The sequence below is a fragment of the Gavialis gangeticus genome, unplaced genomic scaffold (assembly GCF_001723915.1).
Source record: "Gavialis gangeticus isolate Ggan-Ray unplaced genomic scaffold, GavGan_comp1, whole genome shotgun sequence".
Lineage (NCBI taxonomy): Eukaryota > Metazoa > Chordata > Crocodylia > Gavialidae > Gavialis > Gavialis gangeticus.
The window spans coordinates 5,094,358-5,116,363 of record NW_017728993.1 but is presented as its reverse complement, the minus strand read 5'-3'; the positions used below and the strand labels follow the sequence as shown (position 1 = coordinate 5,116,363).

The 22,006-nt window shown below is 43.9% G+C and overlaps 1 protein-coding gene across 1 annotated transcript in view; it reads right to left on the bottom strand.

Annotated features, from left to right (window-relative positions):
• Nucleotides 1–7,319: 7,319 nt before the first annotated feature.
• Nucleotides 7,320–22,006, bottom strand: part of WLS (wntless Wnt ligand secretion mediator) — a 104,090-nt gene continuing 89,403 nt past the window's right edge. Inside the window, exons 8-12 of the mRNA XM_019528418.1 lie at nucleotides 20,960–21,023; nucleotides 19,137–19,280; nucleotides 17,427–17,510; nucleotides 15,490–15,643; nucleotides 7,320–7,704 (exon numbers count right to left, since the gene is read on the bottom strand). Coding sequence (XP_019383963.1) covers nucleotides 7,595–7,704; nucleotides 15,490–15,643; nucleotides 17,427–17,510; nucleotides 19,137–19,280; nucleotides 20,960–21,023 — 556 coding nt within the window. The 3' untranslated portion in view covers nucleotides 7,320–7,594. The remainder of the gene's footprint in view (nucleotides 7,705–15,489; nucleotides 15,644–17,426; nucleotides 17,511–19,136; nucleotides 19,281–20,959; nucleotides 21,024–22,006) is intronic.

Sequence of the window (22,006 nt, the reverse complement as noted above, 5' to 3'; positions counted from 1 at the left end):
TTAGCAGCCTTATAGATATTAGGCTCTGATGCATGCCAACTGGACAGTGCCAAAGTTGCTGAACAACTTCTGGCAGAAACCTGGGGCAGTCCTCAAGGAGTCATTATTTCAGTAAGGACCAGTATTGGACAGTATTGAAGGGGTCAGATCAATACTTGGTTCCCACCAAGATGGTGGCCACCAGTAAAGTCACAAAGGGGAGGATGCAAACGGGTTGCCATAAGCTGCAACAACATTTCCAACTTGATTATGAAAACTAGGTTCAGAGCATCTCGAGGAAAATCCAGCCTGAAAAGTCAGAGATGAAAGACCAGCCTCCCACAAAAACACTGTGAGCCAGCACAGCAGCGAGCTATACCTTACCTGAGCTGAAAGGCCTTCATGCTTCAGCTCTAGGATACAGTTCAGTGCAACTGGTATGGTGGCATCACAGAATATTCAACACCAGGCAAAAAGCTTAGATAGGCCTGTCTAGTCAAGTCTCTCCTGCTGGAGGTGAGAATGTCTTTGACATGGGATGAGAAAATTCACCTATTGCAGAGGATCTTCTAGTAGCTATGCTGAGAGGTGCAAGTGTGAGCAAACTGGAGTGGAGTGCCCTCCTTCTGTACTGGATGACCTGGCCTAGGAATAGGGAGTGTTTTGGGAGTGCTTATTGACATCTAAAGAGATCTTTGAATGAGAACAATCTCAGTCAGGCTGGGTACAACAAGATCAATGATGCCAAGTCCTGCCTCATCCGGTAGGTAACAGAGATGAAGTCCCCCTCTGGAACAGAACTGGCTCCTTTTGTTGATGCCTGAGACAAAGAGGTCAGTCTCAGGGTTTTCTCAGTCCACACATGACCTAAAGAATTAGGTCCTAAATTCATCACTTGTGTGCCATGATCACAAGAACGTTAGTGAAGACTCCTTGGCTGTTAAGAGGCCAAATGGGAAGAACTTCAGTGGTTAATTCTCCTGGCTCATCATGAAGCATGAAGAGATTTATTTTGGGAAGTTTTGGAAGCAATAAGAAAAACTGCATCTTGAAAATCTAGAGTTGCAAACAAGTGCCCCAGTAAAGATAGTGGTGAATCTTCCTATCTTGAACTTGAAAAAGTTCTACTTTTTCATCCACAAGCTGAAGTCCAAGATTGTAAATCCCTCAGAGGAAGGAAGAATGAGACTCTGAAAGTGAAATGCATCTTTCAACTGCCTCATCAATGATTTTTCCTAGTCTCCAAGTAATGCTGTAGAATGCCCCCAACTCCCCCGAGTTCTTGTGGGCAATATGCAGAGGAGCAGCAGAAGAATGCCAAGATTGTCACTTCCCTGAATAGGGCTGTAAGGTCTTTTTAGGTGCAGCTCTGAGGACCCCAAGGGAGGAAAGGGTGGCTCAGCAGTCCTCGATAGTATGCCATGCCTCAGTCTTGGAGCTGAAGTGCTCTGCTCCTTCACAAGGAAGGAGCCTTCACTGTGTTCTGCACCTCCCTCGGCAACCTAGAGGCTGGAGCTAAGACTAGAATCACAAGACTGCAGGCACAGCCATGGGACATGATCCACTGCACCTAAGGCAGCCTGAAATGGAGTTTTAGCCACCAACTTACCTTCAAAAAGCAGCAGCATAAACATATCCCTTGTGGCATTTACCAACTACCTCTAGACTCCAGGTGATTTTATATATTATAGAATATGGAAGTTGCATTACACCAAGAGACACTGGTAATTAGCCAGGCTGAAACACTGCCTAGTTTAAGAATAAGACTTCTTCTTTATTCCTAGGAATAAGGCGGCACACACCCTTTTGGACTCTATGTTTTGATGTATTGCAGAGCATTTTGCTTATTCATTGTCCTCTCCAGCAAAAGAGGAGGGGGTAAGGTCAATCTAAGGGTTTGGCAACCTTCTGCCTCTTGCATCATGGTGGACAACTTTATTGGGAACAGACTGCTGCTATTGCTATCTACCAGTCTGTGAAAGCTAAACCACTTCCTCCCAAGGAATTTGCAGCCTCTGAGTAAGCACCTCCCAAGGTCTTGGAAACCTCTGAAGTCATCCACCTAGAATGCAGGAGGAAAGACGGCAGTTGCATCCAAAGAAAAAGGCTAAATAAAATGGGTTAGTATCAAACAAACTGCTCAATCTGGAACCCAGACACGGAGTATTCACTTAGCTTGCAGACTGTTGTGTGTTGGACACCAATGAAGCCGAGGTAAAGAAATGGCAGCCTAGTCTCTACAATCTGCTACTGGAGTTGTCTGGTAAGAAGCCTAATGTAACAAGGGCCACGCTAGGATGACCAAGAGAGATTTTTGGAGCTATTGGACTAGAAGCCAGGGGGTCCGTGGAAAAGGTTCAGAAACTCTGGTATGACTGTATTCTTCATCAAGCGAAGCATCAGAGACAGCTACTATCAATGCCAGTGGACACTACGGCAGGCATCATTCTTGTAAGAGGGGCTGGTGACTCCAGGCTTGATGGATCTGCAGTCTGTGCTAGTGGAGGCAGTCGAAGGAAGAGATTCCAATTCTGCTGACATCAAAGTTACTCAGAACCACATAGCCCCATGCCACTGCTGGAAATGTCAATACAGGGCAATGGCCAGAGGACGTTGGGCTCTTAACAGGACAATTTCTACGTAACCAGAAGGTCTACTTGAAGCTACCAGGTCTCGGAACAGGCAGGACAAAGAGAAGATGGTTAAGCAGTTTCCTTAAGCGTAGGAACCTTGTTTCTGAAATCATGTTTGAGTTCATGCTCAAAGTCTTCTCAGGTACAGAAGGGAATCAAAGGCCTGTTCGATTGGGAAGCAGCGCCTTTGACACAGCCCCCTATGGACTCCTATACTCTGGAGTTAGAGGCTGGCTTCATGGACTTGCCCAAGCAGCTAATACAGAGCCTGATCCTGCAGCTCTCCCCTAGCCTGGGAAGTTAACAAAATGTTTGAAACAGAGCACTTCTAGAAGTATGGAGCACCCCCCAAGGAATACCGGCATAAAACTTGCTCATCTATCACAGACAGCACCACTGCTAAATCAGAAGTCTTAAAACTCAGGTATCTGGAAGAAACCATGATAACTGGCCAAAAGAGACTTTAAGACTTACTGTAATTTTAACAATAAGATTTAAGGTGAAAACATAGGCCTTGCCAGACTGAAGTGCCATGAAACACAGATTCAGAAAAACAGCCCTGGGAAAGACAGAGAATGAGGGGGAGGGAAAACAGCAAGGCCAGTGAGAGCAATAAGGGAAGTGGAAGGGAAAAGGTGGGGGAAGAGAGGAGATCCATCTTGAGCTGATGTGGTTGGAAGGAGCTGGGAAGCAGGAATTATGTGCTGTCCTTTGAAGCTCTGGCAGCTGATTTCCTTTTTATACCTCATCATAGAAAATTATATGCATGACTGAAGTCACAGCCGACTCCCTCAATACCACACATCTAAATTCCAAAATGCCAACGCATAACATCTGCAAGCCCCCCCAAGTAAAATCAACGATGACCTCTGTTGGTACAAAGCAAGCTTGGGATATTTGGGGAAAAAGGTAAAACAAATGACACACCCTAAAGCCTGAGCAGAGGCAAGTTTCATATTTAGTTTTGATCACTCAGACTTAATCTGAAGAGACTGTCTTTTTGAGACAGTTTCCTAGTTCTCAAAATAAGCGTTGTATCATGCGATACTATACCCAATAGTTCAAGCAGGGGTAAGTCTCCCATGAATGTTATTGTCTTCATTCAGATTATTTCAAACTGGGCACATTTACATGAGACATTTACTGCAAAGCTGCCTAATTAGCTCTGCAGTAAAGTCTAGGCGTCTACACATGCTGCCCTATTAGGCTGCAGAAAACTAACACACCACTGTAGGTTACTACTTGTGAAATACAAGCACTATTCTGCGGCGGCATTATTTACTGAGCTGCAGCAACATGTAGACATTGGCTGGGGTGGCTGGGGCATGAGGGTACTTCAGCGCGGGTCTGCCTGACAGCTAGTCCTGCACTGAAGCACTCTTGTGCCCCAGCCAGGCCCTCCGCAGTATGTTAAGCCGGGTCAGAGCACTCCTGGGCTGGCAGGCTGACTCCCCGGGTCCCCTGCCAGCTGGGGCTGCTCTGACCCACTTCAGTGCGCGGTGATCACAGGCACACGTGTAAACACAGCACCCAGAGGAAATAACCTCCAGCGTGACATGCACTGGAGTTTATTGTTTTGCAGAACTGCATGCATCACTGCACTCACAGACTACTTATCTTTCTCGTTACATGAGCACCCCACCTGTATGTACATGCTAACTTAACTAGCAGAATCAGTCTGAAGTAAAAAGGTAAGAGGGATTTCAATTAGCTATTCTGTTTTCATAAGCTGGACCCACCAATCCAGCTTCAGTTTTCACTGACTTCATAAAAACTGGATCAGGCCTTATGTTAATGAGACAGACTGTGAATTTAACTACTTCTGAAGTGCTGAGTTTAAAGAGAGGAGACCAGCCAGTGGAACAGTGCTTTTCTGCATCTTAGAACATTTTAAAAATGCACCATGATGAAGTTGCTCATTAATCATCTCCCACCAAAATTAGAGTTGCAGAAGAGAGAATTTTGTTTCCCAAAAATCAGCTTTGTACTTTCATAAACACCAAACACAAAAGTCAGATCATCAAGAGCAAGACTTCACAATATGATAGCCAGAAAAAGGTTACAATTTTTCCTATTAGTCAATGAGCCAGGCCAAACAACAAAAATCACAACATTGTATATTTTATTTAAATTAACGAATCTACATTTTTCCAGGTTGCTTAAAGCATTTTGTAAAAAGTGAACACATCCTAAACAAAACCAAACACAAAAAGAAAACACATTTTAATAAGACCCATGGACTGGTTCTGGGACATATAAGTAGGGATAAGTAGTTATGCAAACAGAAAAAGATATCTACATCGTAACAGACTTGTTAGTGTGAGACGCACAAGATTTGGTTTTAAAGCTGCAATGCCCCTTTGTGTAAAGAACCTTTACAAAATACAAATGTTACACTAAGCTATAAAAGAATTCATGAAGGCATTTATTCAAAGTACATAAATATTACATAAAAATCTGTTAAAAAGAATGTTCAAGTGGCAAAGTCAAACATTCAAAAATTACAAAAAGTTACACGTACAGTTGCCTGGGTAACCTTAATTTGGTGTCCTTTTGCATATGCATAATGATACTAATCAATTACATTGCTGAACACTACTTTTCTCTACAGGAACCGTACTTCTTAATATGTTATCATCCTCTTTTGAAAGTGTAGTCCTTCCTGGAGACAAATGAACCTAGCACTAGGTGAAAATTAATTTGTTTCTGGGTGTTCCTATACTGTTAGCCATAGTAGCCAACACAAACACTGCAACTATAGATAAACTTCGCCTCCATTTTACAGATGGGAGACTGAGGCACAGAAGTTATGGCTACAACTGTCAAAAGCCTTTGATAATTCTGGATGCCCAAACTGAGATCTAAAGCCTGATTAGGATTATTTAGCATTTTTCTACTAGCCCTTGTGCCTAAAGCACAGCCATGTTTGACTTCAGTTGGAGCTGTTCAGTGCAGAACACGTTTGCAAATATGGTCCCAGGTGGAACAAGGGACATCACGAACGACAGTGGTTCTATACACAAGGACATTCTTCACTACACATCCTCGATTCATCCACAGAGCATGTACTGTCCTATGCTTCACTGAGGCAAGACTCCTGCAGGAAAACAATTATACTGACCACGCAGCTGAAGACAGTATTCTAATAAGACAGCATCTAAAGAGTGCTGCATTAAGGTTACACAGGCAACCTTCATCACCGCATTTCCTAGCTTCTGAGTGCTTGACTTGGTAACCTCAGTGTTCTCCTAACAGGATGCACACGCATGTGCACGCCTTCACTTTCCCAGAATTCAAAAATAATTGGGGGAAAAAAAAAGTTTTACATGAAGAACTTTCTACAAAAGTTATCAGCAAATTTGGAACCTTTATACACGGGCTGTGGGAGGGCAGGGGGTGCTTTAATAAAAGTGGCTCCAAGCGCTGCACTAATTAAAGCGCCTAGAGCATCTCATGCATCAACATCCCTGCCCTTAAAAATCATGGCGGGGGTGCTTTAACTAAAGGTCATTCAATGAGCTTTAGTTAAAAGTGCCCCCACTGCCCTTTTTAAGTATGGGGACGTGAATACATGAGATGCTGGAGTCTGCTGGAGTGTGGTAATTACCACACTCCAGCAGACCTGATTAATCAAGTCTGCTCTAACATATTGTAATTACAGCGCGTTGGAGCAGCCTCACTGCTTGTGTATAGGCACCCTTTAATTTCAAAATTCAAATCTCTGCCATTTGAGGAAGTGACAGCAGTAGTAGATGGTCATCTAGGTGGCCCAAGCCTGAAGGGTGAGTGAGCATTATTAGCCAGAGGATCTCATAGCTGCTTCCTGACAGCAGAGGAATGCAACACTCCAGGTTGAGGGTCATGTGCTCCAGCAGGCACAGACCTGTCCATGGCTGCCACCCCACCCCGATTCTTATCCCCTGCTCACCAACCCTATTTCATCTTTGCATCCCTCTGCTTCAGACACTTTTGCCCAGTCCCCTCCTCCCAGCCATCTTTTCCCCACTTACTGCTCCCATAAGTTCTGAAAAAACAGAGCTCTTGTATGGACACTAGTTGAAATGGGGCAGCGAGATTCTCCAACAACACGCCTCTGCCCCTGGAGCTGCAGGGGCTAAAGAGGACCTTGCTGCATTATTCCTCCCAGCTTCTACAGGTGGCTCTGAGGTCAGGTCTAGGAGCAGAGAGACTGTCACCCCTTCACTCCCTGCTGGCACCTAGACATCACAGAAGTGAATAAGCCACACTGGAATATAGCAGCAAGAAGCCAGTTGGGGGAAAACCAGAAAGGGTTAGGGTTAAAGGAGCCAGAAAAGGTTGGGAAAGTGCAGTGAAAAGGATGGGAGTGAGGGGGCAGTTACTGGCAAAGCTTCCTAGTAGCCAGTCCACATACAGGACAACAACCTACTCCCCCTGTTGCCAAATGCCCTTAGCTCAAAGTCACACAAATCTAAAGCCCTGAATGTGGCTGATGATTCAATTCTGAGGGTCAATATGCCTACATAACAATGTAACTTAATGTATGTCATTGCTTTCAGTTTGAGATTATTCAAGTAAGACACTGCACAAAGAACAATACTCTGTGCATGGATTTGGCAGGGGCTGGGCTGAGGTGTAGAAGGGCGGGAGCAAAATGTGACCACCTCGTGATGCATACACACAGGGGGGCCAAATTAAGGCTGCACAGACCAGCTGAGCTCTGGTACCTCTTAACTTTTGAATGTCGACTTTGTAACCTTAGAGTTTTTCTAGCATAGCTGCGTGTGCAGTAGAGAATACATATCCCTCCCCTCAGTATAACTACACCATATTAAAAGAAAGTTTACAAATGTTCTATTGAGTGCCACTGCTCTGTGAAAATATGCTATAAATACTGGGCATTTTTACAGTGAGTTATTTCAGACATGGTTCATCAAGAAAGATACCGCATCATCCTGGCTACTTGTACTTCACTTTGTCTGCAAGCTGAGGTGTTCTTGGAGTTATTCCTGGGCCTCCTTCCGAGCCAGTTTGTAAACTTCTGTTGGTCCATCAACGTGGGTGATGGTGGTGGTGAGCTGCAGCTCTTCCCCACTGTTCACTCCCAGGTCACCTGAAAGACAAAGAGGTGTTTTAGACTGATGTGCAGAAAAAAGGCTGGACACTTAAACCACAACAGTCAGGTCCCATTGCCCCCAAGCTTTGAATATGGAAACAATAAAGCTTTTCTGAAGTTAAGGACATTAGTGCTTTAACCAGTTTAAAACAGGGTGGACAAAAATCTACTATTAAAAAATATGTGATTTATTTATTTTTGTTAAGATACTTTAAAAAAGCAACTTATATAAAGATAGTTTTAATTTAAGCTATAACAAACTGAAAAAATTCAAATGTCTAGTATGCAGCTTTGTTGCGGACAATGCTACAAATATATCAAAGATGAGAAGAAAGTGAAGAAAGCCTTAAGCTAATGACATACGGCTGCAGTGCTCATTTGATGCAACTCTTAGCCAAAGACTTCAATACTCCAGGAATAAAAGAAAATGTTGTTGAAATTGCAAAATGCTTTTGTAACAACCATGTTGCAGCAGCTTCTCTGAAGAAAGCAAGAGAAACCAAACTAACTCTCCCACAAAACGTGCAATGGAGCTCAGTAGCAGACTGTTTTGAGAGAGATATTGAGAATTGGCCTAATCTGATGACAATTTATGAACAAAATCATGACAAAATAGATGGACCCGTCATAGCCAAAGTTCTCAGCATTGGGCTAAAGAGAAATGTAGAACATATGCTGACTATCCTGAAGCCTATTTCCATAGCCTTGACCAAAGTATAGGGAAATCGCTGTTTTATGGCTGATGCTGTTGAAACTTGGAAGGAACTGAGTAAGACCTTGAAAAGAGAAATATGCAGTGACAGAGTTAAATTACAGGGATTAAAAAACAAATGAATCAAGCACCATCTCTAGCTCTTTTTTGCCAATATTCTCAATACTTGGTATCTGTGTTAATCTTTAACTACTAAAGAAGAGGGGCTGGCTATGACATGAGCATCCAACAATCATCCCTCCATAATACCAGCTACAATAAATGTCAGGGCTAAGGGTGAACCATTCAAGAAATACGTTTGCTGATGAGGTTTAAAAGAACGTTACACCAGTGAACTCATAGAAGTCACTTAAGCACTTGGATCCATCAGAAACTACTGAAGTGATAACCCAGCTTTCAACAGCAGTAGCTTTTTCTGCAGGTGTAGAAAGAATATTTTCTTCCTTTTAGACTAATTAATTCTAAATTGAGAAATTGCTTGGGAACTGAAAAAGCAGGAAAGCTTGTCTTTCTTTTCCAGTTTATGAACAAACAGGAAGAGGAAGGCAAAGGCTAAGTTTGCTGCGTAACCCAGTATTTTAGGTTAAGGGGTCAAACCCAGACAGAGTAAGTGGAAGGGTCTGTATCGTATTGGTGGGAGGTGGCCAGTGGTGTCCTGCAGGGTTGGTTCTTGGCCCCTTACTGTTCAACATCTTTATCAACAATTTAGATGAGCATGCGGAAAGCATGCTGGCCAAGTTTGTGGACAATATTAAGTTATGGGGAAAAGCAGTCACACTAGGGGACAGGATGCAGATCCAAGTGGGCCTGGACAAGCTGGAAAGGTGGGCAGAGTGGAACTGGATGCAGTTTAGTAAGGATAAATGCAGAATGCTTCATCTGGGGAGAAGCAGCCAGCTACCTGAAATTAGGTTAGGAGATGTCCAGGCTAGCATGATGGCTGAAAGGGACCTTGGGGTTATGGTTGATCACAGGATGAACATGAGCTGTCAGTGCAACACTGTAGTCAAGAGAGCAAGTAGCACACTGGGATACATTAGCTGATGTGTTGCGAGCAGGGCTCCTCTCTACTTGGTGCTGGTGACACCCCAGCTGGAGTACTGTGTCCAGTTCTGGGCACCACACTTCAAAAGATGTGGAGGATCTTGAAAGGGTCCAGAGAAGGGCCACAAGGTTAAGGACCTAGAGGACAAACATTATGAGGAAAGACTAAGGGATCTGGGACTGTTCAGCCTGGGGGAAGAGAAGAATGAGGGGGACTTGGCGCCATCTATAAGTATGTAAGGGGTGAATATCAGGGGCTGGGAGAAAAACTTCACTAGGGTGCTTCAGGGGAGGACAAGGAACAATGGCCATAAACTGTTAGAGGATGGTTTCAGGTTGGATTCAAGGAAGAATTTTTTTTACAGTAAGGGTGACCAGAATCTGGAGTGGACTTCCCAAGGAGGGGGTGCAGTCCCCAACCTTGAGACTGGACAAACACCTTGCTGGGATCATTTGATCTCAGCAGTATTCCTGTCCAGAGCAGGGGGGTTGGACATAATGATCTTTTGAGGCCCCTTCTGACCCTTAATTTCTATGACTGTGTGACGCAAGTTTGTTGTGGAAGAAAAATATCCAAAATACATAAGCTTGTTGTTTTACTTAAATAAAACAATTTAAATGTCATAATTCAGTTTTTCACTGTAACTGCAAAATTAATCTGAAAAGACAGCAAAATAAATAATTGCTTTAAAATATATAGGCTGTACCTTCTAAAAATGAAACCTACATCTATCTCTGAGTTGTGAGTAATATGTATTAAGGTTATATCAAACAAGAATGAACTTTCTTGTAGAAAACAATGATTAAATTGAGGCTTCCTGACCAGTGATTGAAATCATTTGATTTAAATCATTTTGATTTAAATCAAATTCACCCTGGTTTAAAACCACTTTAAGAGTAAGCAGACAGATGACAGACAATCTAGTACAACTGGCCCAAAGAGCATTAACAAAAAAATGAAGCCACCCTGGCTGAAACATGGATAACTCTGAAGTGCTTCAAGCTACATTTGTCCTCCCTCTGAAGTGTGATAAGGAGCTAGACAGCCAAGCAGCATCCCATAGCACATTGCTTCCTGACTTGCCTTCCTCTCCATTTCATCCTCTGAGATTCACTCCCAACTCAACTATCTTGGGGTCACAGGCCCTGCTTGTCACCTGAGCTTAAGTGCTAGGGCAAAGGCACGCCATACCAGCATTCTTTTGGACCATGGCCCTGGACATTTGGCTTCTGAGACGGGCACAAATACTTCCAAGTGTCCACTCACCCACCACCACAAGAGAATGCTGGGTCTACAAAAACCTCCACTAGAAAATATCCAGTCGACCCTCGTAAAGAGAGGGGTCAAAACGATTTACAAGCAGGCTGAGGCAGAGATGATAGTTTGCAGGCACAACCAGGACTGACAGCACTGGACCCAGGTGAAAGGCCTGAAGGCATGATACAAGAAATCTTGTGAAGCCAAATGTTTTGAGTTCCTGGCAGGTGACATGCGCATACTATATATGAGCAGTTTTCCTAGATCCTTGCTAGGCACAAATTCACCAAGTCCTACTCCATTGCAAACTCTGGGATGGATTGAGGGTCATCCAATGCAGACTAAGACCACCGTGAGAAAGCACCAGCCAAAGCCCTGGACTACAAGCAATCCCCAGTAAGGCCCTGAGGAGTACCTCCTTTTATTCAGGACTGCTGAGCAGATGTACAAGCCATTGGGACTGGACAGCTCAGATGACACCAATACCCAGGAAAGACAAGCTGACCATTCAGCCACTTCTCACCAATCTAACTTCTTGATCTTTCAGTATCTAGGGCCCAGCTGCCTAAAGGGAGCATCTCCTGGAGAGGTTGCTTCAGCCTCAGTCTGATCCATCTTCCTTTATGCCAATCACTGGCCTGCTAGACCCTCCCAGTCTCTAAAGACTGTCCTTCCTATCACCTGCTATAGGACGCCCCTCCACAGGGAGATCATGCTGGCCATAAGAATGCAAAAACTTTGTTGGGAGTTCACAATGGACCAAATAAGACATTTTACAGACTCCCTGATCTGTTTATTCTCTTTTCAGGGTCAACACCAGCAGCTACTGCTGCTGCTATTGAGATTCAAGGTTACAACTTAAAACTGGAGCTCAGCAAGTATCCAGGCTGAGGAGAAACAGGAGCAAGGAGATGTTTGCAGACCTAGTTGCATTACAAGGGAGAGCAGTGGCTGCAGAGGGCTAATGTGCTCAGATGGAGTATCACCAAGACTGCTGTGCTGACCTGGTCAGGAGAGGGATGTGCCAGCTCAGGCACAACAATGTTGAGAACACCAGGGAGGATACAGACATGGTGAGGAAGACTATGGAGATGCAAATGGAAAAAATCAAAGGGCAAACACAACAGTCCCTCATAGCCACCCTCAACTGGCACACACAGTGCGTCCAAGTGCCCCTATACTTTCTTCCATGGGCTCAGGCTTATCCCTCCATGTCTAAGGACAGCCCTTCATGCTCTAAGACTTCCATACCCTCATTGAAGATATCTTCATGATGCATATAGTTTCTCCCACCTGTACTGTCAGCAGGCTCTGACTCTTCCTCTTCAACAAAAATCCTCAGCCCACCCCTGCCTTGGGCCAGCCCTACTATATCCTCATGCCAACAGTTATGCAGGATGCCTTGGGGAAGTACAAGGTGGGACACCACCCCTCAACCTTTCAGAGACTCTGCCACTACTCGTGGAGAAAAAGCAGCATGATAAAGAACTCCAGGCCCTTTGATCCCTTGTCTGTGGGGGATGTGGTGACTCTGGGCTTCCCTTATCTTCAAGGTGCCTTCCCCCTTTTTACAGTTGACAAATTGCTCCTACCATAATGTACCTGATTGCAAAGCACTTTGTTTCAACACAGAGCCTTTGACTATCTAATCTTTATTAAAGGAGCCTCAGGTCCTGGCCTCCAGAGATTATGCAGCAAGCTGCCCAAAATGATCATCCTGCAAGTACAACCCACTGGTGTCCAGTGTACCATCCACCATGCCTTGAGATGCCCCAAAAGCACACTCTGCAGTTGTCCACACCTGCTTGACTGTAATAAAGATTTTCTGCCTGGCATCCAGCATAAATTTTATGAGCCACAGAAAAGGCTGGTACAATCAGGACCAGAAATCACAGGGGAGTGAGGCATCTTCTATATCCCTATGCTAGTGGTGCCGCAGACAAACTTTCCCCATCTCATCGGGGGACCAGGGGCACCAGGCTGGATTTCCTGAAGACCCAGACATTGCAGACCTTGTCTTACCCAGTTCAGTCCATATATGTGAAAGCAGTAATCACATGTATGGACTGAACCCAGTGGTCTGTGATGCCTTGCAGTCCAATAGAGACGTACTCCAGTGGCGACATGTAGGAGATGCATTGTGCACCCCCGAGAGCGCTGGTGCAGCCCAACAGGCAGTTCTCCCCACTTAGGTGGCGGGCAGAGGGGGCAGGCGGGAGCGGTGTTCCCCCTGCAAGCACTGGCTTGGGAATGGGGGCACTGGGTGAAGCACCACTGACGCTTCTGGGAGCGCCACTAGCACTTCCCAGGCAGCGTGGTTGGCCACGGGGGGACCCCCTCCCCCAGTCGCTGACTGGCTGCTGGGGAGGGGAGGGACATGTCCCTTCCCCCCCCCCTCCCGACTCAGGTGGCACCAGTCGCCCATAAAGGAAGGACTCCTTGCTATTTACATAGTTCAAGCCATATGATACTTGACACAAGATAGCAACGTGCATGATATTGATGGTCCTGAGGCAGTTTGGAAACTCCATGTAGGTAAATCCAGCTACTTCTCGTAGGTTGGAGAGCCAGGCAGTACTACCTTCTGGAGGATGTGGTTCACCCACCATGGGTACACGAGCCATGGGTTTGCCCACTGAAGTGACTGGAAACAGACAAGGAGTTGTCAGGGGTTTCCAGCTTCAAGAGGGCAATTACCATCTACTTCTCCCTGTTCACGGGTATTCTCAGTATGGTGCTTTTCCTCTAGTGACCTGAGGAAGGGAGCAGTGGTCCATCCTTCTGCTTCTACTGCTTCTCATCCCAGGTCCACTTCAACCAGTCACTGACTCTCCGACTCAGAAGCAAGTCGCAAATGGTCCTAGAAAAGGCCATCCCACACTGTGTTCTTTAGTTCTCCTTCTGGAGCTAGTTTTCTCAGACTCATACAAGCCAGAAAACAGCTCGAGGAAGCATTTTTCCAGTGCCTGGGTCATTGGGCCTGCCCTGCCATGCTACAACACACCAGCTGGCAGAGCCGTTCAAAGAGGATAGAATGAAGCAGGCAATTATTTTGGGCAGAGCGCCACTTACTGAGTTTTGGCAAGCTGTTGAGGGCTGCATGGGTAGCCCTGCCCCTTGACAGGTGCCTGTTCCCCCCCCAGTCTTGCCATCTTGGGACCAGAAGTCCTGCCCCTAACCTCTGACCTTTGCCACCAGAAGCGGCATCCTTTGGGAAAGAGGGATTGCCATCTTAGAAGAGGAAAAAACCCAAATTCTATACTAAAAATCAAATACCCATAATAATATATTTTAATTTAATTTGTCTGGATGTGTACATGTTTGTGCTGTATGTGTAGAAGAGACTTCATAATAGTTGAAAATGCAGTCTTACTCTTGTATGTTGTGTGCAGGGTGTTGTGGGGTATGGGTATGGTATTTGTGGGGTGTGAGATTGTGTGGGGGGGGTGGGCTTTGCTGCTTCTGGGTCCTGCTGTGGCTTCCCCTAGGGTACTACTGCCCCTGGCTCCTGTCATATTTGGGAGCCAGGGGAAGATATATATTAATTTTCTAATTTTTTTAGGGGCCCCGCAGGCTGGATAGAATGGCCTGGTGGGCCGGATCCAGCCTGTGGGCCATAATTTGCCCACCCTTGGGACAGAAAGAATATCCAGGTAGACACAGGCTCTTTGCTGTGTGTTGAAGATTGGAGCCAGTACCCTCACCGTGATGCTCAAAGACTAAGGGCTAAAGAGATGATAGCTACCCATCCCCGCTTTGCACCTGCACTAGGAATGTAACCGAGGTAAAACTGACTAGCCCTGCAACTGCAGGAAGCACAAACCAAGAGCCTGAAGGTCAAATGTCCAGAAGGCTTTGCAATTTCTCCTGGAAACTTTCAAAGGCAGCCAAAGGATCATGGTCACGAGCTGCTGGGCTCTGCTCACCAGTTCCATAGCAGCAGAGCAGCACGACACCAGCACCAGCTCCAGCAGCGTGACACTTCAGCTGGGAGTAGGGGTGTACGTCTATACACTACTGATGTACTCAGAATTAAAAGCATTTCAAATAAAGGTTGAATTTAAAGCAATTTACATACATGTTTGTCCATACCCTTAAAAGGATCTCCACAAAAACTAGCATTCAAATCCATTAAAAAACCAGAATCCCTTGCAATGCCCTCAGTTTAAGCAAAGCTAAAGTCAGAGAACCACTTTGCTACTGAAGGATAATTAAAGGTGAAATCAAAAGTAAAAATGAAATTGATAGTTCAAGTCTCAAAACATATTTCCATTTCTCCTTGCTTCATTCCTCTACTCCTTTCAAGCAGAACTGCCCCTCAAACACTAAACCACTAAAGCTGGTCAAATAAGCCCTGATTTCTGAACATGCCCCCAAACTGAAAAAAAGGTTTTCAAAAATCAGCAAATTGAAATAACTAGTTTTGACAAACTGTTTTATTTGATTTCTCATCATCACCTTAACATATAATACAATTTAAGGAAATTCTGTAATAAGACATTTCAAACATAATAAAAATGGGAAAAAGTGGTCTCAAAAGGTTCGCTCTCTGAAAGTCAGAACTCTGATTTTCCCTCCACAAAATTAAAATGCTGGCAAAAAAAAAAAGCGTGTACTTGTTACATGTCGTTTTCCACCAAATCTGCATGTCCTGCAGGGAAAACATGTGAGATCTCTGACCCAGGCTTATGCCCAATATTCTCCCCTGCCATTTTGCCTTTTTTTGTACATGCAACTGTTTCAAAATAATCAGACAGTCCAGTTTTACCATTTGATTGATCTTCACCATAATTCTTGTGTGACGGAGCATATAGGAACATAAGAGCAAAGACGTAAAGGTTCCACATCCCATAGATGCCTGTGAAGAAAGCACTGTTGGCTTGTATTGTGAGGTCTCCCCATTTCCAGTGGCCTTCTGTCACCTGCCCATAAGAAAGCAAAAATTCAATAGGGACAAGTAAGGGGAATTCTCTCATGTGGAAGCTCCAAGGAGACAAACAAAAAGGCTCTGAACAGAAAATACAAACAGACACGAAGTACACATTGGATACACACAAGTATATAAGTAAAGCCCATGCTATGGGTCTCTCTCTTGTCCCCCAACTACAACATCATTTATTAGACATCTCCCTTAATCTAAATTTGCTTCATAAGAAATGACAGATGTTATCTTAAGAACAATAGATCACTACAGTCACTGATGTTTTTAGGGAGAAGATGCTTATCAGGATACTACCTGGCAGACATCTAGTCATGTCTGAAACTTTACATGTCCATAAACCTTTATAGAAAGGATAAACAGCACAGACAATATGAGAGCTAAGGTGTTGTCTATCTTATGATGGGGACCTATTCCTAATAACGTCCACCCACAGATAGAGATAAGAGGTTCCAATGAGTTAAGAAACATTAAAAAATAATTATTTAATTTTCAAAAAGGTAATTTCAATAATCAGTATTGAGCACATTGAGCTGTGCACCTTCTATTGCTGCCCTCCACTTCTAAAATGAAGTTAACAAAGATGCTTAAGGGTCACAACAACTTTTAAGCACAACTCCCCCCTCAAAAAGAGTGGGGGAGCCTTGCTTTCTAGGAAAGCCATGGTAGAGCAACAGTCTTTACACAAGCAAAAATACCAAACTTGATAACAGTTGCTGGACAAAACTGTTTAATGCCCATACACACTGAAGTAAAACTATTAAGGTAAGTATGGGCTGGATGGTGAAACTAAGGTGGAATTAAGCCACTTGCTCTAGGTTTTTAGACCAGAATCATATGCTGCTATGTTCTCTTCCAGGACTTTTCATATAATGTAATCAGTGCAGTATGTCAGAGGATACTTCGCTACATGCAACTCACTAGAACAGTTCACAAGCATCAAAATAACCAGACTCATTTGGAGTTTGCAAGAACGCACCCATTGTAACCAAAGTCTTCAGTGCACACGTACATTTGGGCTTGCTACCTATGTAAAGGCAGATAGTGATCTTAACACAGGACCTGTCATTTTGAAAGCCTAAGAATCAGTCAGAGCAAGTGGAGTTATTCTCATACAGATACTCTGAGAAACCAAGAAGCCAAAGTGTTTTACTTGTGTGTCAGGCTATGTAATGGGCATGGCACAATAACTATTTTTAAAGTGATGAATCTATATAATGTAAATTATACACACACGTTGGATATATCCCAGCTTGGAGAGCAAAGGCATGCACGCACATTGCAGGAACACAAACTAGGTTAAAATCATTATGGCTACAAAAGTCAAGCACACAACATTTTTAAAAAGCTTGTGTTAATGGTGCCTATACTTTATATCCCATATGCATTTTTAGTCTTTAGTTGCATGATCTTACATTATCCGGTGGGGTAGGGTGGGGGAAAAGGGAACCCACTAACTAGAGTTACCAGGTAAGCTTATTTTCCTCATTCTCCGCCCCACCCATTAGTTTTTAAAAAGTGCAGGCAAAAGCTGTACCTCTTTTCAAACCATTTTAGCTGAAGTTATCCAAAATTATTCATCCCAGGCAGGCATGAAAAAGTTTAGCCTCCAAGTTGTAAACAATTAAAAACAGGTTCTCATAATGGGAAATGCAAGCCAGGGCAACCTTAAGAGGCTGCCAGCCGTGCCTAAAATGCATGCCTGTTCTCTCAAAATTAGGATAACCACACTGCCAGGCAACCTAGGAATCTGAAAGTGCACTCACCTGACTGACAATGAAGAAGATGACTGTCATTGCTGCACAAGCCAAAGTGATGAGCATCAGAAACTTAAACCTAAAAATCAGCCCCTATTTAAAGAGAAGTGTGCTTGGTCACAGGAACAAAATCCACACAACTACATTTTTGTAAACGGCCGAAATAAAGAAAAAAGCCCCAAATCAGAAAACCCACAACCAATCTCCACCCCACCCCCCTCCTATCTTGCACTGATACAACTAATATTTTTTCTTTTCAAAGAACTTCAGTTATGACCCCAGTAGACCCCAAATATATAGACATTGATATCTTTGGGCCATTATGTGTGCGCCCAGGGACCTCTGAGTTACTAATACTGATGGCCAAGGGCACTTTTTGAACATCTTTCCTCTGTGAGAATAATAGTCAGTGCTGTCTTCACATTCACAGAATACATCAGTCTCTCCATGTGAAGAATGAGGGTTCGGGAGAGCTAAGCAGCAAGTTAATCTGCTTCCCTTAGCGCAAGTTCACAACAACCTTGGGATGAGTCCTCCAAAATGCTTTGCTGGATAAGGTAGTGTGTGTAGGGACAGGGAGAAATGGGAGATATCCAGCTGTACCACAAATGCTTGGATTTCTCCCATTGGCCTTGCTGATGTACTTACTACCAAGGTAGCCATTTTCAAAGAAAATAGGAGAAGGCTCATTGCCATAGGTTTAAATTGCTCTCTCATCAGGAATGTGAAGACCAGATTTAAGTCTCAGTTAGACAGGGTCCTTTAACTGAGGGAAAACCCAAGATAAGCCCCTCAGGAACTTCAGGACTGTCAGATGACAACACACGCTGTCCCTCAGCTGGCAGGTGGAAAGCAGGCTGCTGCCAGATGCACCTACAGAGTTGATGGAAGGTCACTGTGTCAGGTCAGGAGTGTCAAACTCGCACTGTGCCCCAGGCTGGGTCCAGACTGCAGGACTGACAGCAGAGGTAGCAACTATGGTGGGGCAAATGGCCACGGGCCAGGGGGTCACTGCTGAGGTGAAGGCAGTGCAAGCAGCGGTGGGCCAAGTAGCAGCAAGGCAAGTGGGGCTATGTTGGCCCCCTGCCACCAAGGGGCATAACCACTGGGGCCCCAGGATCCACATTGTGGCAGGCTATGCCCACCACTAGCCATGCCGCTAAGTTCCACAGCCCACCAGCAGCTTGGCATGCCTGATAGAGCAGCACCATGTGGCTCACAAGTCATGTTTAACCCACTTTAAGCCTCAACAGAAAGGTATCTCTGCTCTCTCTGGAACAGACCACCTCGCAGAGGTAATATTTCTTGCCCAGAGCCAAGGCAAGAACCTGCTCCATCTTCCTCCTGGTGTGTACACCTGTTTGAATCTTTCTCACTATGGCAAGGACATCTTCAACCTGGGCAGAACATTTTTGCTCTATCTGCAAGAGCCATCTAGCATCCAAGCTGCGAGATGGAGACAGAGATCTGGGTGGAATGGATACCAATTCACAAAAGAACAAAAAAAAAAAAAAAAAAAAAAAAAAAAAAAAAAAAAAAAAAAAAGGTAGGATGGCTTTGACAGCATCAGACCACTAGCAAAATAGAAAGTCTTTAAAAATGTAAGGGAAAAGAAAAGCCAATACATTATGTTGCAGATACATTATTAGTAAACATGAGAAATCAGCATACTGAACACAAATATAATACACAGCATTTATCCAAATAGTGGCGTCTAACCTCATAATGAAGCCTGCGAGCCTTGCTCATTGCTGGGAGGCTGGATTGTTTCCCACTGATGTTTCTGAATACTTGAAAGACCATGAAACACAAGAACAGAAAGTAGAGGCAAAGGCAGATTCCTGCAACTATAATAAATGCCATCTGAGTGGTAGAGTTAAAGGAAACTGTACAGGACAGAGTGGGAGACTGAAGAACACAATACGTTTTTCAAGCACAATTATTCTAATTCAGGCTTCTAGCATATTAAACAAATTTCAAATTAAAGCTTCCACCTGAGTGACAGTGTTTTCTTACCAGTCCCCAGTGCCAGGAATGATGCTCTGTTGTTCCCAAGCACTTGACATAATATTAATGAGGGATAAAATATTAAAACTCCTGCAGGCTAAAAAGGCTAAGCTGGAATTGTCACTTCTGCTCCACTGCTACAAAGACATGGTGCTTGACTGAGATCCAGAGAAGTAATCACCAAACAAAATGCCATCTTACGAAGGACTTTGCACAAGGACTGCGATGCAGGGGAAGCAGAACTAATCACATTAGCTCGTCTCAGCCTGGTAATAAAAATTAATGGCAGTTGAAAGCACTTCCAACATGACCAAGTGATTTCAAAAAGCAATTCATATAAATGCTGTAGGAACATGTTCTCAAGAATCAGCAGTGAAACAACTTGCTCCAGAGAAAAACCTGCCAGGACAGGAAGGGTTTTCAGAGCAGGAGGGGAAACCATAAAGGGTACAGAGAATCGCATTTGCTCCAGGATTGCTCTGTAATAACACCCATATCTCAACGCCTGATGTGCTGTTTTCCAGATTCCTGATACCTTGCAGCTCAGGCTAATAATTTAATTTAGTGGTTCTCAACAGGGGATCTCTGAGAGCCTGTCAGGGGCTTTGTGCTGCTACAGCGTGGAATTGTCCCATGTGCCCTGGTTTTCAAAAGGCACGTGGAGCCAAACCAAGGAGCTGCAGCAGAAGTATTACATTATGACGGCAGGCACACCACTTCTGCTTTTGCTCTTCCTGGCCTGGCTTGTGCCAAGAAGCAGGGAGCAGCTAAAAGCAGAAGCAGCACAGCTGCCTGGATAATGTAACACTGCTGCGGTTTCTTCTCAGTTAGACTCCAAATGAATCCTGGAAACAGATGCCACTGCCACCAGGTAGAACCGACCCGTGTGCAGTGAGAGGTGCTCAGGACAATACAATCTGTCCCACACCCTTCTTTCTGGGAGACACCACATAGGGTCAGACCAGGAAGGACTGCAGCAAGAGCACACACTCCTGCTACAGACACTTCCCAATCTGACTCTGTGGGAGGTGCAAAGCACAGTTCCACCTGGCTACTGTGGCAGTGGCATATGATTATAAGGATTTAATCAGAAATGAATTAATAATTAGCAATGCAATTCTGTTTACAGTATAATGTTCATAACATTCGCTTTTTTTTTTCCAATGGGGTGCTGAAAAATGTTGAAAAGGTGTGGAGGGGTGCCTCAAATCTAAAAAGGCTGAGAATCACTGGTTTAATTACTTCCCTTCTCTTGAGACCAGTCTTTGAATTCATCTTTGCCCTGAGATCTTCCTGCAGTACTAATAAGCACCCTCCTAGAAAGCCACAGAATTGCTGATCCAAAGAATATTCAGATCTTCCACTAACATTAAAGTAATTTAGAACTGATTTACTGCTCTTCAGGTGTTTCAAACTGAATGGGCTTTTCAGCAGTTCAGCGTACTTGGGAAAATCATTTTTTTTAATTTTAGTTACTAAAATGTCTTTCCCAGTCTTAAGTGAGCAATACTCCTCAGAAATAAACGGAAGGATACAGCCAGCTCTGTGCCAACATCTGTTGTCCAGATACTGTAGAATGGATTTTTCAGCTGTACCCCTCTAGAAACAAGAGAATTTAAAAGCAATCAAAGATAACATCCCAAAAGCCAACATGTGCAATAAAATACGCAGTTTTAAGGATTTTACTTTGTAGTTTGGAAACTTCCAAGTGATGTTCTGTGATTTGGGTGTGTGTATATGGAAGAGATCATGAAAACTTTACAGTTTACCTTGCTTTAGTGGACACACAAAAGTTGTTCTAATACTTCAATATCAATGAAGTCTGTCTCTGTTAACTCTTAACAAGGTCAACCAAAAAGTCTGAACAGCTGCCACATTGTGGGATGGACTGTGTCTAGTTTGTTCAAATAACTTTTAACTGCTATGTAATGCATGGTACCAAAAACTCCCTTTCACATCATGTTTAAGATCCATGGTAATTCAGAAAGCTACTTGCTGGAAATGGGGATGAATATTATATGTCCACCCCATCCATATAAGGCAGAAAGAGAAGGTGACATTTTAGTATGTCAATACTGCAATATAGCAATACTGCAGCAAAAAGAAAGGGATGGCATTGTTTCTCAAGCCTAGTAGCTCACAATGGGTAAACAGGATTAAAGCTCCATCAAAAGAAAGAGAAGGACTATTTCCAGGGCCTTGTCATCCTAGGGTGATTTCCAAGGAAGCCTTCTGAATGTATACCCTTTGAACTGTGAGCCAAGAGATTTTACTGTCCTGTCATAACGTTACTATACTTTATTAACTTATACCTATGCTGCTAAGCAGGCAAACACACCCTTTATCTTATCTTTTACCCTCAATTTCAGTCATTTTCTCATAAAGTCAAGTGTGAAGTAATGCATTCTGAGTTGGAAGGGGGGAGTTAAATTGGGTTCATCTCAGAAGCTGAATTTTGTGCTTAGAGAAAATTGGGTTAAAAGTGAAATTCAGGCAACCCCCACTTAACGCTATTTCGATATGACACTCATTTTAAAATTGATATCTGATTCCACCTAGCACTCAGTGAGTTTTGTTATAAT